At 27.2% G+C, this 15,362-nt stretch overlaps 1 protein-coding gene across 1 annotated transcript; it reads right to left on the bottom strand.

The window, feature by feature from the left end:
* Window positions 1-10,071: 10,071 nt before the first annotated feature.
* On the bottom strand, window positions 10,072-11,049 carry LOC145832470 (casein kinase I gamma-like). The gene has a single exon (XM_082939786.1). It carries the CDS (start codon window positions 11,047-11,049, stop codon window positions 10,072-10,074), a length of 978 nt encoding a protein of 325 aa, XP_082795912.1.
* Between the last annotated feature and the right edge of the window lie 4,313 nt (window positions 11,050-15,362).

Raw genomic sequence — 15,362 nt, 5'->3', positions numbered from 1 at the left:
ATACTAAGGGTTAAGTTTTTTATTGATCTAACTTTCAGATTGGTAGAAGAAAAAGAAAAGTAACAGATATTAGTAACTCAGTACAACCGAGTATTAAAAGGAAAAAAGAAAAAAAATCACTACCGAAAAGGTAACTAGAAAAATATTTTATTTTTAGTTTTCTTGATAATTAAATTCTAACCATCATTAGTTTTTAACAGATTTTTTATAAACTTGTGAAATAAGTTTTATTTAATTTTACCATTTATAACAAGATATACTAAGTTTTATAGTTACACTAAACAGTAAACTTATAATTTTTAGCACTCTAATCTTAAGTAAACTATAGTATTTAAATTAAATATTTAAACTGAAACGAAATTAATTAACGAAAGCAAGAAAACGACTATGCATCATGTGAGTGGCACAAATGTGGAGTAAGGAAACTCAGGAAAGATTTCATCGGAAAAAAGAGATTTTGCTCAACACAATGTGCACACGCGTTTTCAGGAAGCAGAGGGGGTAGAGGTGGAAAAGATAAAAAGAAAATTAAACAAGAAATAAAAGTTGTAAAGAAAAGTGAACCACGAGCAAGAGTAAGAAGGCAGCAGATAAATAGAAGAACAGAGGCTGAAAACAATGCTATACAAGGAGTAGCAGAACAACTAAAGATGGAAACAGTGGATGATCAACAAGAAACAGCAGATCAAATTGAAACTCCTGCAGATAAGTAAGCTGTTTAATTTTTTGTTAGAATAAACTTTTTAAAACAATGTAGCAACTATTTAGAAACTACTTATGTACATTAAATAAATACTATAATACTGTATATATATAAATATATTTTTAAGTTTTAACAAGGTTTTCTATTAACTCACGTAAAACAAAAATCTTTAAAAGTTTATTTTTGCATATAGTTTATTTTTTACATTAAAAGCCTAAAAGAGTATACAACGACTTTTCCTTAACTTATGATTACCTTTTGACTTTTTTGCAGTGAGAACAACCATTACCAAAGACAATATCCTGATTTACCAAGAAAAACTAATTTCTGGCGAGAAGTTTTTCACAATGGATTTCATGGTGGTGATTATTACAATGATTATTTAGATGGGCATTGTCATGAAATTCTTGATCGAATTTATATGATCCTTACACAAAAATATTACAAGAACGCTTTCAAATCAGTCTTTGAGGTTAGTACAAAACTTAAATAACCTCTTGATAAAATATATTTATATAATTGATTAATCTAAAAATTATTTGGTTTTTACAGCCGCTTTTGAAAAATATGAAGACACATGAACCGGAACTCACTAAAGAAGAGTTCAAATTGCGGAAGTACGAAATATTTGATAGACTCGTCGTGGCGATGATGGGAGCCTTCAACAAATATGGTGTTGAATGTTACAACTTATTCAGCAACAACGGAACCCACCAAACCAATCCTGACTTTGACGAAAGCAAAAAGGATGATCTGGAAGATCGACTTTATTCACACCTTAAATACGAACTCATTGGTTTACTCGAAAACCAGCCAAGTGCAAACAAGCTCGGTTCAGACGAACTCTACAGATGCCTGCAAGGATTCACTGACCTTGTTGACAGTGATGCAATTTACCAGACTTCCATCATTATGAACATTATCAAAGGTATTATTCAAATTTATACAATATGTCTTTTTATAAAAATTAACTACGCTTTTACTAATGTTTTATTCAATTTTGCATAGTCTATCATTTTAATATTATTATTGCATACACATGATTTAAAAACTCGTTTAGCGGTGAAACTGAGTAACTATAAATTAGGTAGTAAACTACATTTTAAATATATGAATCTTTAATTTTAACTGATTCCTGTGATAAACTTGTTTAAACCATATATCTGATCAGGTTACCGAATTCCTGCTGATCCAATAAGACACCTTAAAAGTGCAGTTGCCGGCATATTGATGGAAAATTTCAAAAAACAAAGGTTCTTTGCAAAGCGCTCGAAACAAAAAACTACTGCTGTTTCTAAGAAAGCCAGAAAATCAGGATACATGTCAGATTTTGTAGACGGGGACTGCTAGAGACAAAAAGTGTTATGCTAACACGACTAAGTATTAATACTTTTAGCAAAAAAAATATTTCCAAATTAGCATGAAGTTGTAGAATTATTATTCTCTTAGTTTTTCTAGTTTATAATACAAGTTTTTGTATAAATACTTTTCTGAAAGACTTTCTATTGTCACGTAAAAATTGCTATAGTTTAAGTATGTAGAACTAGTTTTCATAAAGTACGCAATGTTTTTATACTGTTTAGAATTTCTATTATCTTATTTAGTGCTGGTGTGTTAATGTATCAATTAATAAAAATATAAAAACTCTACGGCATATTTCGTAAATTTATAAAATATCTATAAAAGTACATATTTCTAATATAATATAATATTTTAGTAAAAGTTTGCAATCTTTGAAATGCTACCTTGAAACATTTGATTAAGTATCTGAAAACATAATTTAGAACTACTTTTCAAAAACTTTCATTTAAAATGGAAGGTGTCAAACAGTTTAGACTATTGAATTAGCCTTATTCTAACTATGACTTCACTTAGTAAAAACTTACACATATATTTCGTTTTATGACCTCTAACCTTAAGTTTTATGATAATAAAAATATTTAAGTTAAAGATTTCAAAGCATTAGCTTAATTGTTAGCTTTTGAATAACAACTTATTTCTTGCTAGCTGGGTACAAGATCGACCACTTATTTTAAAGTTTTAGAAATAAACTTCTAGAGAGCTTCACACTTAAGGAGCCTTTATACAATTAAGACAAAAGTTAAATTGAGTTTATTACTTAACAATTGTTTTACGCTGTCGAATTTTATAGTTTTTTTAATTTTCTTACTTAAAAGTTCGTTTCCGAATTTGTTTTTTTTTTATTATCTTAAAAGTAAGTCATTGCTACTTAATGGTTTATATTTTTAAAATAAATTAAGAACTATAGAAATTAAAAAAAAAATAATTGTTTAATATAAGTTAAGTTACAATATTTTAATTTATGCTCATATCAAAATACTAATTTAGATTACAAAAATTTTTTTTTTACGATAGACGATTTTTTGAAAAACACACAAATACTAAATCAATCAAGTTGTTCAGGATTTTTTATAAATAATATGCTTGTTTTTTAAATGTTATCATAAATATGATTTATTAATAATAAAAACAGTATTTGTAGATTGTATCTATTGATTATATTATTAATACAAATTTATTATAAATGCATTTTATGTTGTTAGATGCCTTAAATCTAAGAAAAAAAAATCTAGTTTTGTCCCTTGACTCGTTATATTTTTCAAAAATTAAAATTATTTAATGCTCTTAGCGCCACAAGTTTTTAAAAAATCAGCTTTTGTAGAATATTCAGAAGCTTCCAATTTGAATCTTCAAATTAGATTTTTTCAAAGTTACGTCATAATAGTTTTAAGAAAGATCTTCAAATTGTACAACAACTTGAATTTATTTACATTATGCTCCAGCTTTAAGTGGTTAGAATATTATACTTTTTTGAATTTGTCTCATAAATGTTTTTCTGTTTTGTCTTTCGTCTTTCAAATCTTAATGCAAGTTTGTTGCAATTTTCTTTGTTTTGTAGTTTTTATTTTAAATTGGTATAATAAAAATTACTAAGGTATTAAGTTTTAAACTAAAAACAAAAAGACCTGAACTCATTGTTTAGGCAAAATGTGATTTTGCATTGAAGGAATCAAATTTTGTAGATATGGTTTGCATTAGAAAACACGTTAATGTTTATAATAATTTAAAAAGAGCATACCTTTTATCTAAAGCGCAAGTATTACCCAACTTCTCAACCGAAAGAAATCTTGAAAAGGTCTGAATCTGTTTTATCAGTTGAATATTTTAATGTTTGTTTTTGAACATTTAATTTCGCTTGACACAACTAAGATAATAAATTCTGACTTATCGGTTATTAAGATGTCTTTCTGATTAAACAAGTTTCCTTGCTAAGCTTAAAGATGAAATTCGAACTCTAAATCAAGATATTTACTTAAGTGAGCTAATACATCCAAAAAGAAACTAAGTGTTTTTGGTTTTGGCCCATTACATATTTTTTTCTGGCTTGAGTAATTTCTATCGAACTTTAACTACAGAAAATCTTCTTTTTTTTTTGTTATATTATCGAAATGTCTGTCCATTCTTTTTAGAAGTTAAAAAAAAAACTCTTTTCTTTAAAGAATTATCTTTATTTTCCATGAAAATACATGAACTACATTTTCTCTTAATACATTATCTTTTACAAGCACAGCATATACTAATTGAATTATAAATAGTTTTTATACTTTATGTTTGACTCAACTGGTGCGATCAAACTTTAATTTTCAACAATAAGTTTTTGGAATAAAAGTTAAGAATAAAAGGATCTTTATTTTTCTGTATATTTACCTCAGTTTTTTTTTTAATTTGTCTATATGCAATTAATTGTATTTACTTAAAAGAAGTTTAAGCTCTTTGTTAAAGCAAAATGTGGTTTTGAAATTAATGTTGCTGTCTTTATCTCAAATAGTTGCTATATGTCAAAAAACTGAAGTTTCTAATCTGAGCTTTTTTAAGTTTAAAGGTACTTTTACTTACACTTACATTAGTTTGCAGTTTAATTTGAAAACTAAATCTTTTAAAAAAACAGCTATAAAGCTATTTTTGGGTTAAAATAACTGAACTTCAAACTTACAAGAGAACATACATTTTTATCAGCATTAATTTTGCGAAAATGTTCCAAAATGCATATAAACCAACAAAACACACAAATTCTATAGAAACCGGTCTTCTTGTCTGCTGTTCCTTTTGAAGGTTCTTGCGTATTGGTTGGTTTTGTTACAGAATTTTTTTCGAAGTCACAAACTTGTGACTTTCTGTTTGTACTAAAGCTGTACTGTGAATATTTTCATCTACATGAAACGCTAAATTTTATATCAAGTTTCACAGTAATCTTTATTTTCTAAACTAGCACATTTTTCCGTGTATTAACAAGTTAACACACTTTAACGGAGCTAAATAAGCCTAAGAGATACTAATATATATAAAACTTTAATCATTATTTCACTTTTTTGTTTTGACGTTTTCCTTTCTAAAGTGACTAACATTATTTTAAGTTAAGATGCTATGTTTTATTGGACGGTAAAAAAACGCTCAAAATATTTAGTCCTAGGACCTGGTGCACAAGGAACTTTTCGGTTATCGAGTTGTACACCACGGATATCTTTCACGGTCTTGTGCAGGATAGTGAAAGATGCAGGCATCTTGCTTCAACAAATAGTTTGAATTTTATTTCTAGCGGTTCCGCTAGCCAATGGTGTCTGTGAAATGTTTTTCAGTGACATAATTTTAAATTTTTTGTCCCTAGAAGACTTGCACATTTATTAATAGATTTCGACAAAATTTCCTGTTTTAATTTAACACATTCAAGATTTAGCTTGAAATTATTAAACAAATATGCTTTTATCCGAGATCCTTAAACGTCCATCATTAAGAGGTTTAGCTGATCAAACAACTGATTGTGTGTCACCCTAAAGATCTTTGTGATGTTTATTGTAGATGTCAAACGTCTTTTGGTAATGCTTTAGCATCCAAAAGAAAATTTATTGTGTTTTTATTTGTAACTGTCATTGCATGATAAAAACTTCAAGTTTAATAATATATCGTTTTGCTGATTTTAATTTTGTCTTAACTTCTAACAACACTGCTTCCTTAAAAAAGGAATTGAAATTTAATTTTTAATACAAATTGTGACAAAAGTTTCATTTTGTTCTTTTCTTGGTGAAACTTTTCACTTCTTTTTTTCAATGGTAAACTTGAAGCACCTTTTTTAAATTTGCTTCAAATTTACCAACAATACAAAACCATTTGTAACCATATAACTTTCAGATGTTACTTTTACTCTTTATTGCTTAAACTTCTAAGCATATTCATACTTTATTTTAAAATTTAAGCTCTTTGTTAACGTAAAATGTGATTTTAAAAAGGTTCAGTGTACTAATTCTTTTCCATACTCTGCTTCATATTCGTCTCCTTAAAAGGTAATTTTCCCTTTTTATCTTGTTTCGCCATCAAAGCTCTGACTTAGCTTTATAAAACTGTTTTTTATAAAACAAAAATGTTATAGTGAGATCCATTTAAAATCTTGAGCATCGACCTTCGATGTCAGATAAAGAATACACAATAGCTCAACTTACAATTTGTGCTTTTTTATTTATAAAGACATTTTAAGCAATCTAAAATAAGTTTAAAAGCCACATGGTATACATTATGTGTTTGGTATTTAATTTATATCAAAGTTAAGGATTTGTTCTAAACTGACATCTTGCCTTAACAATCAGCTCAGATCATTTTTTTCTATTTTCAAAACCTGTTTTTTCAGGTTTTTATTTCCATCAAATATTTGTAAAGCTTCTTAAAAAATTAAATAAAAAACAATTGTAACAAAGTTCCCGCTTTGGTTTTATATATTCATTTTTCTAGGATATATTCACTGAATTTTAAACAAACTTTTAATTCAGAAAACGTTAAAAAATATTATCCAAGATCTCCACAGTGGTAACGTTTAAAACCGTTGTAATTTTTTCCTACAGTATTAAAACTGATCTTATGCCTAACTAATTTCTATACTCTGTTCCATATCCAATCAAGAGTACCATTATTAATAAAGCAAGACTAGTTTTTGTGATGATAACATTATAAATTCAACTTGCAAGATTTTCCGTCATCTTGTTGGAGATAGGCAGCTGAAGCAAGATGATAAGCTGCTACCTGTAATCTAAAATTTTTGATGTTTTTGAACTTTCTTGTACTGAGGTATTTATTTTCCTGAATAAAAAATCTGTTCAAGCATCTCTGTTCCAATTACCATCGCCTAAACAAAGATTACAATATTCAAAATTGAATTTTATTACAATAACTTTTGTACTTTGTTGTATGTATTATAAATTCATGCTATTAAAAGTATTTATATCATTTTTACAAGCATTTTGTTCAAATAAGAAAATTAATATTATTACTAAAATAATGTTTATGCTATTTTGCATCTCGGCAAAATTGATTATAAATTTTCTTTATTTTTTTGAAAGTTTTTTCTATAAATAATAATTTTTTTTAGGCAAACTAATCATAAACTTTCTCCTATTAGAAACTATTTTTCATAAATATATAATTTTCACATCTCTTTCATGACTTGACGTTATTATTAATACTTACATAACTCAAAACATAATCCGTCTTCTTCAGAAGTTTATTTTTTCTTTGCACCCTGTTGCATTGAAGATTGATTTTATTTTGAATACATAATCGTTTAGCATCAGCTTGAAATAGTTGTCTGTATTTACTTAGCTTTCAAGTTTACGCTTATTAGCAAGGTAAACTGTGTTTGATAATATGTAATTTACTTTCAGCCACAATTACCTTAAAAGTGTTTTACTTAGCAACTTACCACATGCAATGTATATTTTGCTCGAAAAAATTTTAAGGACTATGTTTCAGCAAAGTAAGATTTTGAATTTTAACTCACTACAAATACGCTTGATTTAAAAAATTTTAACTACGTCTTGTCTTAACAACCACCTTATAATTCAGAGCTGTTTTGAATTATCATTTTTAGAAGCATATATTTTCTTTATTAGTTGTTCAATAACACGTGAGGTTTTTATATTAACAAGAAGCTGCATTGTAGAGGCATCACTTCCAAAAGGCAAAAATGTCTTCTGATAGTGCGCAAAGTTAACTTCTGTAGAACACTCTTTGAAATAGATCAATTTTTTAGATGATTGTAGGCTTTCAAAACAAGTAAGCTGATAAATAGCTCATGTTTTTACATTATTCTCATTTGCAATCTGAATTAGTTTTTCGATTTGAAGCTTATTTAATTTTTTGTCATTTATTTTATAGATTTTGAATATCTGACAAGATAACATGTTGGTCCAGAGTTTTTAGAGCAATTTTTTGTTTTTACTCCATACCACGTCAAGAGAATAAGTTTTGTTCTTTTCTTGGTGAAGCTTTTTGTTTCTTCAATGATAAATAAAAGGCAAATTTTATTTATTTTAACTTTTAATTTTACCAAAACCATTTGTGATCATATAACTTGCAGAACTAATAACTCTTTTAATCTTATAAAATTTATATCCGAATTGAAAGTTATAACTAAAGAAGATTAAAAAGTTTTGTTGTACGTTCGCAAGTAAACGCGATTTGCTATGACCTGGTGACACATAATAAACATTCAAAAGTTCAACTCAAATCGAAGTAAAATTTCACTTTTGTAGTAGACACACTAGTATTTAAACCTAGTAAAAACCAGACACACTAGTTTTTACATCTAAAAATGTTTTATTAAAATCAGCTTTTTTTGATGTAAGGGGAAGAATTCATGACATTCTTCTATCTCTGGATTGATCTCGTTTGTGCTACAAAATAGTTCAAAACGGAACTACTTTGGTATGTACGAATTAATTTTATAGGAACATAAACAAATGTAAAATGTAAGGGTTACATAGGCTAAAGCATAAGTAATTATTAAGATCACTGCGGCACTATAACAAAATAGATCCTTGAAAGTATACTTTTGTTTAACTATGATGTTTGGTAAAAATATTTACTAATTTATTGTAACTGTGCGAGATGGTACTTCCGACTTGAACGAGTGGCGACACTCATTTTGAAGTCCCTAGTTTTCAGGTTGCTAATTTTATTTTGCTAACTCTACACTGAATACTTAAAATTTGTTTGTTTCAAAATTAAAGTGATATACTTAAATAATGGCGAATTGAATTCATGCGAATATATGAAAATGCAAATTAAACAACATAACTGGATTTTACTTTATTATTAAACTATATCGCTTGAAATAAGTAAATAAAAAAAATACTTAAACTTTAATTTTTTGTACTCTAAAATTTTTGCGCAACCTAAAAATGTTGTGCATTTGAAAAAAAAAGTGTAAACCGCCGCAAACTTTGACGATAAAAGGTTTAAGCATCCAATTGGTTTTAACGTATACATAATGGCAGTTGATTCTTTTAAGTTGATTTGTAAGGGTTACGTAGGCTGAACCATAAGTAATTATTGCGATCACTGCGGCACTTTGGGAAAAAAGATCCCTGAAAAGTATACTTTTGTTTAACTATAATGTTTGGTAAAAATACTTAATATTTCTTGTAAGTATGGATGTCACTGTGCGAGATGGTACTTCCGACTTGAACGAGTGACAACACCCATTTTGAAGTTCCTGATGTCCAGAATTTCCAGGTTGCTATTTTTATTTTGCTAACTCTACACTGAATACTTAATAAACGGTTGTATGTTTCAAGTTAAAGTCTCATACTTAAGTAACTGCTAATTAATTTCATTCGGCTATATGAAAATGCAAATCAAACAACAGTACTGGATTCAATTTTAATATTAAGCTGTTTCGATTGAAAAAAACAAATAAAACAAAAAAGCTTAAATTTTGTTTTTGTGTACCCTAAAAATTTGGTGCACACTAAAGTTTTGTGTACCTGAAAAAAAATATCGTGTACACTGGTTTAAACAACCCACTTGTTTTTACGTATACATAACGGCAGTTGATTCTTTTAACCACAGCCTACATACAGAAAACTCAGTTTTAAATTTTTTTACTAAATCAAGTGTAGTTTTCGTTAATTTTAAATAAAATCAATCAGATTTGGTTTTATGTAAATCATAAGTATACTTTAATCCGCTTTAAAATGAACTTAGTTTCAGTTTTAAAATTTAATTACTAAAAATATAATTTTAAATCGATAAATTTTTACTAAAACATAATTTGCTTGTTATATTAAAACAAATTTTAAAATGTTATTAAAAATAAATTTTATTTTTGTTTTCAGGTGGTTTTAATTTATTTAATTTTAGAAATTCATTGTTTTGTTTTATGAAGAAGTTGCAAATAATATTCTCAAAACATTTTATGCCATAAAATAATTTAAAGTAAAATAACAAAATTAAACCACAAAATTCTATGTTAATTTAAAGCAAAACACAAAACGTTTAAAATATAGAAGTTTAGTAATTCATCAACGTTTCCAACTAATCCGACTATCATTTTCGTTTTTGTTCAGTAATTTTTTAAACAATCCGCAGTACATATCGTAATCCGGCTTCTGATCAAACTTTAAACTTCTGACTTCTTTGAGGAAAAGTGCAAACTCTTTTGGCATTCCTTTGCAAATTTCCTCTGCGGGCTTCTCTTTGCATTCTATCAACAGCTTCTCTTTTTCCTCCTTGCTTATTTTGTTATTCCTTTCAACTGCATCCCAAGGCAATTTACCAGTCAACAGTTCCACGAGGTTGTAGGCCAAAGACTCGAGATCGTCCTTTCGGCTTTGGTTTCTCTGTTTCAGGCTGTTCACTGACTTGAAAGCCAGGGTTCCGCGCGATTTACCGCTCTGCTCGTCTCTAACGTGCTCTCCGTCTTTCACGTAGAATGTTAAATACCCGAAATCAATCAGGTAGATCGTGTTTTGATCGAATAATCCTGTCATGAGGTTCTCAGGTTTGATGTCGTTGTGAAGGATGCCACAGCTGTGGACGTGATTCAGTATTTTCAACACTTGCAAGGCTACCTTCACCGTGGTCTTCAACGAAAACTTGTCCTTTCTCGTCTCTTCTCTTTTATCAAACAGGTCCTTTCCGAGTTTTTCCAAAACAAAACTCTGCCTTTCCTCATGAACAAATCTTGGACCGATCTTTGGAATGCCGCGAACGTTTCCCTTTTGGAGAATTTTCAGGAACTCGTACTCCTGCAAAATGTATTTGTCTTTGCTTTCACCTGATGAAGTCTTGACTACGACATATTTGTTTTTATAAGTGGCATCGTACACACAGCCGCACCCTCCTTCTTGTAATAACTCTTTCACTACTAAATCTTCTTTGTCAAACAAAATTGGTTTTTCCAATTCTTTTACTGAATCTTCTTTCGACGTTTTGCTGGTTTCTTCGTCGGAGTTTCGTGGTTCTAAGTGTTTTTCTTCGTTTTGTTTCATAGCTTTCATATAGATTGTTATCTCTAAAAACTTAAAATAGTTTAGAGAATTATACTGCTTTAATTGAATATCAAATTATATTTAAAAATTAAATTTTAACTCAGTAAGAAACAATTCATTGAGAATAGCTATCGCTATACATTTTGTAAAGATAAGTGTGCATATATTTTGTTTTCTAAATATATTATTTACGAACTTTATAATAGCAACTTAAATATTTTAATACAATCGTTTTATACTTCCTAGTATTATATATAGAATTTAAACTGTAAAAAACTCTATGGCTTTAAATTATATTTTTTGGTAACCTAAGTTAATTATATTGTTTAAAGAGTTTATCTAATTAGAACTAAAATATTATGTTTTTACTCAGTTAGAAACAATTTGTTACGGATAGTTATCGCCATTAATTGAATAAAAATAAGTGTTCATGTATTTAAATTTATTTTCTTAAAACTACTAAATGTATATTATACAAGAACTTCGTAACAGCAACTTTAATATTTTAACAGAATATTTTTATACTTGCTAATACTATATCATTATATCTTAAAATCAGAAACAAAAAATATCAGAAATTTTTTTTTAGATTATTTGTTTAAAAAGTTCGAGTTTTTATTCAATTAGGTCACTAAAAGCTTATCAAACTAATTTAAACATTAAGTAATTATAGGCGTTAAGTTAAAGACTTTTTTTTTGACATTACTTTTTTAATTGTCTTTTAACTAATATACCTTTAGTCAACCAAATACTTTTTCAAAGAGAAACTCACTCTACCCTTGTTACTCGAAGAGAATCTCAATTAACTTTTCTTCTTCCTTTTTGCCAGGAGAATGATGAGGTAAAGTAATATTTATTGTCAATCAGTGCAACTTTCTACAGTTCTTTAAAGTAACAGCAGAAAAAATATAAGTTTATAAAACATCCAAATCTTAAACTAGTTTTGAAACTACATATATAGGAATTATTCAAGTAGACAGTAAACAGAAAATAAATTGTTTTTTAAAAATTTTTTCAAAGTTCTCACATTTCAAAATAGACCTAATAGTACTCAAATTTCTCTATAAGATTCTTCAGAATACTTAATTAGCAACAATGTTCAATAACTAGGCAAAAAATAACATCAAAATTAAAATGAAAACAGCTATATAAACTAAAAGTTTTACTTAACTACCATGCGTATAACTATAAAAACTCCTATGATACAAATTTATTTATTTACAAAGGCAACAATGTTTCTCCCCTAAGGAATCTTCAGGCCTGTAAAATAAAGTAAAATTTGTTCTTATGTTTATTCTTATGTTTATTTTATTTTACAGACCTGAAGATCCCTTAGGGGAGAAACATTGTTGCCTTTGTAAATAAATAAATTTAAAAATTAACTTTGTTTCCAAAACCAAAATTGTCGAGACCTGTTGTGCCCAAGGAATAATCCTTGCATATATATGATACAAATTCCTAAAAATTTTCAGAGTGTTACTGGTTTTTGCTGTCTAAGTTACTAACAAACATAGTAGTTTCCTACAATGCTGTTAAGATTAAAGAGTCTTACATAAATTTAATTTAACATGACTCACTGAAACCTATAAGTAGTCACCATTTTTTGTGACCAACTTGTACTCGTACATTGTCAATACTTTTGTGAAGTATTTTGACTTATATTTTGTCAGTTATATTATGACTTTGTGAACTAAATTTTATCAGTTCTATAGTAACTTAGTGGATTTAAATTTTGTCAGTTCTATTTTGACTTTGTTGTATTAAAATTTGTTAGGTCTATATTGGTTTCGTAGACTTACACTGGGACAATACCCTTCTTGTTTACACTTTAATCCCCCAATGGTGTTTTCATTAATATTATTCTTATATCCTCATCAATTTTTTAACCCCCTATGCCTTTCTGGTTATGATTAAATTTAAAGGGCCTTTAAAGGGGTATATAGTAAATGTGAGTATTGCTTCATTGAAACTAAATTCAAGCTTTTTTTTTTATTTAATTTATTTTAATCTGCTGTTTTATAAAATGCACAATGAAATGAAAATGTCAAACGTATATAAGAATGTAAGATAAAAATGTTAAAAATATTACCTTAAAATAAAAGGTTACATATACAAACAAAGTTTGTTTACTGTCTTGTTTTACTGTTACCTAAAATACTAGTGATTCTTTACATTGAAGATGTCATGTAGGGTCATAGTGTAGTGTACAATCACATTCAAAACCATGTTATAAATTGAAAATTTAATTTAGAATCAAAAGGTACTTGAAGGTGTTCTATACTACTTATAAAATCTGGACACGACTTTAGGTGGTTATTATTTATGTTTAAGCACATATCAAACACTAAAACTTCTTAAAAACATCGTGCTTTAGAAAATAACTTAAATGTGGTCAAAACTTAACACAAGAATTAAATCTAACTGGAATATTATAAAACAATGTATATTAAAATAAGATCTAACTACTTGGAAATAAAAAAAGTCAATCATAAGTAATAAACATTGTATAAAAAAGAACTTCACATTTAAGAATATAATAACAATAAGTTTAGTTCTAGAACTTTATCTGGAAGGTCTTGACTAGAATATAACTGCAATCACATTGTGATAAAACTGTATCTTAAAAATGTAAACTTGCTTTCTGGTTGACTGATTTTATAATACTTGATGTTCAACTAACTGGAACAGCAGCAGGGTTACAGATCAAAATTACAAAATATCCTGACTTTTTCCTGACTATTTACTAAATTTTTCCGACTTTTAAAAATCAAACTTATCCTAAAAGACAAAGCCAAACACTTGAAACTGTATAAAGCTTTTAATATTATTTTTATACAGGTTTAAACAACAGTTTGTTTGCTGAATTAATCATCAAACTTCCATTACATAATTTGAGCCATTTGTGTATAATTAATTCATTTGCAATAAACATCTATATCAGCAAAATACTTGTATTTTATAACTTGTAAACACATAAAATATTTCATTTTATCATTAAGTATAAAACTTTTAACAAATAAATAGACTTTTATCTTTTTTTTAATTAAAGTTTTTCTTCAAGAAATTACAAGTAAGTAAAGTTGTCCATAATACATACCTTTCTTATAACGTATTTTTAAAGTTTAAACAACTTTGGAAAAATTTAGAAGGTTAAGTTTACCCATAAACCTATTACATAAAATAATAAACTAATAAAAATAATAAATAAACTAATAAAATGAGATTCTATTTGAACAAGATTTTTATAACAACTGATGATCTCGTATATTCAAATATAGGAGTGAAACAATGTTTTTTTTGATAAAAAACTGTTAAAATTAAAAATTATTATTTTATTACAGATTTACAATTTGATATTCGGACAATTTTTTCTAGTAGTTTTAACTAATCAAACTTGTTTAATTTACTTTAAATTTTTTTATGAAATACATTAAAAACTGAAGTTAAAAAATTCACTAACTAAACGTTTTTGTAAAAAAGTATTTAAACATTTCTTTTTAGCAGAAATTTATTTTAATATATATACTGTGTGCATACTGCAAAACATAGTTTAAAAAAAGATGTTTTGTTTGCTAATAAATTAAATTGTACTATTTTAAGCATTCAATTTTTAATTTGTACAAACTTAATTAAAAAAGTACAAAATGTTTACAATTAGATTTAACAGAGTTATGTTGTACGATTTTTATAAACAGTTGCTAATAAACAAATTGATACTTTATTAGTTGTATTAAGACTGGTATTTATAAAAAGGTTCTTTTGTATGAAGCTCAATTTTTATAAAAAAATTGATTATTTCTAACCTGAAAACAAACACTACTGATCATTGTTTAAGCAGCTGATATATTTGTCACAGTTTTCTATAATAGCTATATTCAGTTTATTTTTGTCCTTATCATAAATCGAACTGACTATAAGTATTTATCTAAAGTAATCTTTTACTTGCAATCTCATCTGACTACTTTTAGATCAAATTAAAGATATGTAAAAAAAAAGAATACACCGTAATTAAAATTATCTCGGCAGCTGTAAACTCAAACTTTTACTGTTTTTTAAGCAAACAAGTTTGCAGTCAAACTAGCAGACCCATTTAAGATTATTTTTTCCTAATTAAATAGTTTTTAGTTATGAAATAAAAACACACCTGATTTTTCTTTTTGCAAAACTGTAGTGCTTTCTTCATACATTACAATATAAAATATACTTAAAGAATTTTGCCTATGAGTAAATTCAATGATTTGTTTGAACCAGGGTTTCCAAAATTTTTTTTTCAAATTGCCCCTTTGACCAAAACAAAAAGGCTATTGCCCCCTCCGACAAAA

This window comes from Thalia democratica, chromosome 3, assembly GCF_965202585.1.
Source record: "Thalia democratica chromosome 3, ktThaDemo2.hap1.1, whole genome shotgun sequence".
Classification (NCBI taxonomy): Eukaryota; Metazoa; Chordata; class Thaliacea; order Salpida; family Salpidae; genus Thalia; species Thalia democratica.
Note: the sequence above shows the minus strand (reverse complement) of the source record. Positions and strands in the feature narration are given on the sequence as shown.

What these genes read in the sequence shown, in the direction of transcription:
- LOC145832470 (XM_082939786.1), bottom strand. Translation starts at nt 11,049, where the DNA reads ATGAAAGCTATGAAACAAAACGAAGAAAAACACTTAGAACCACGAAAC.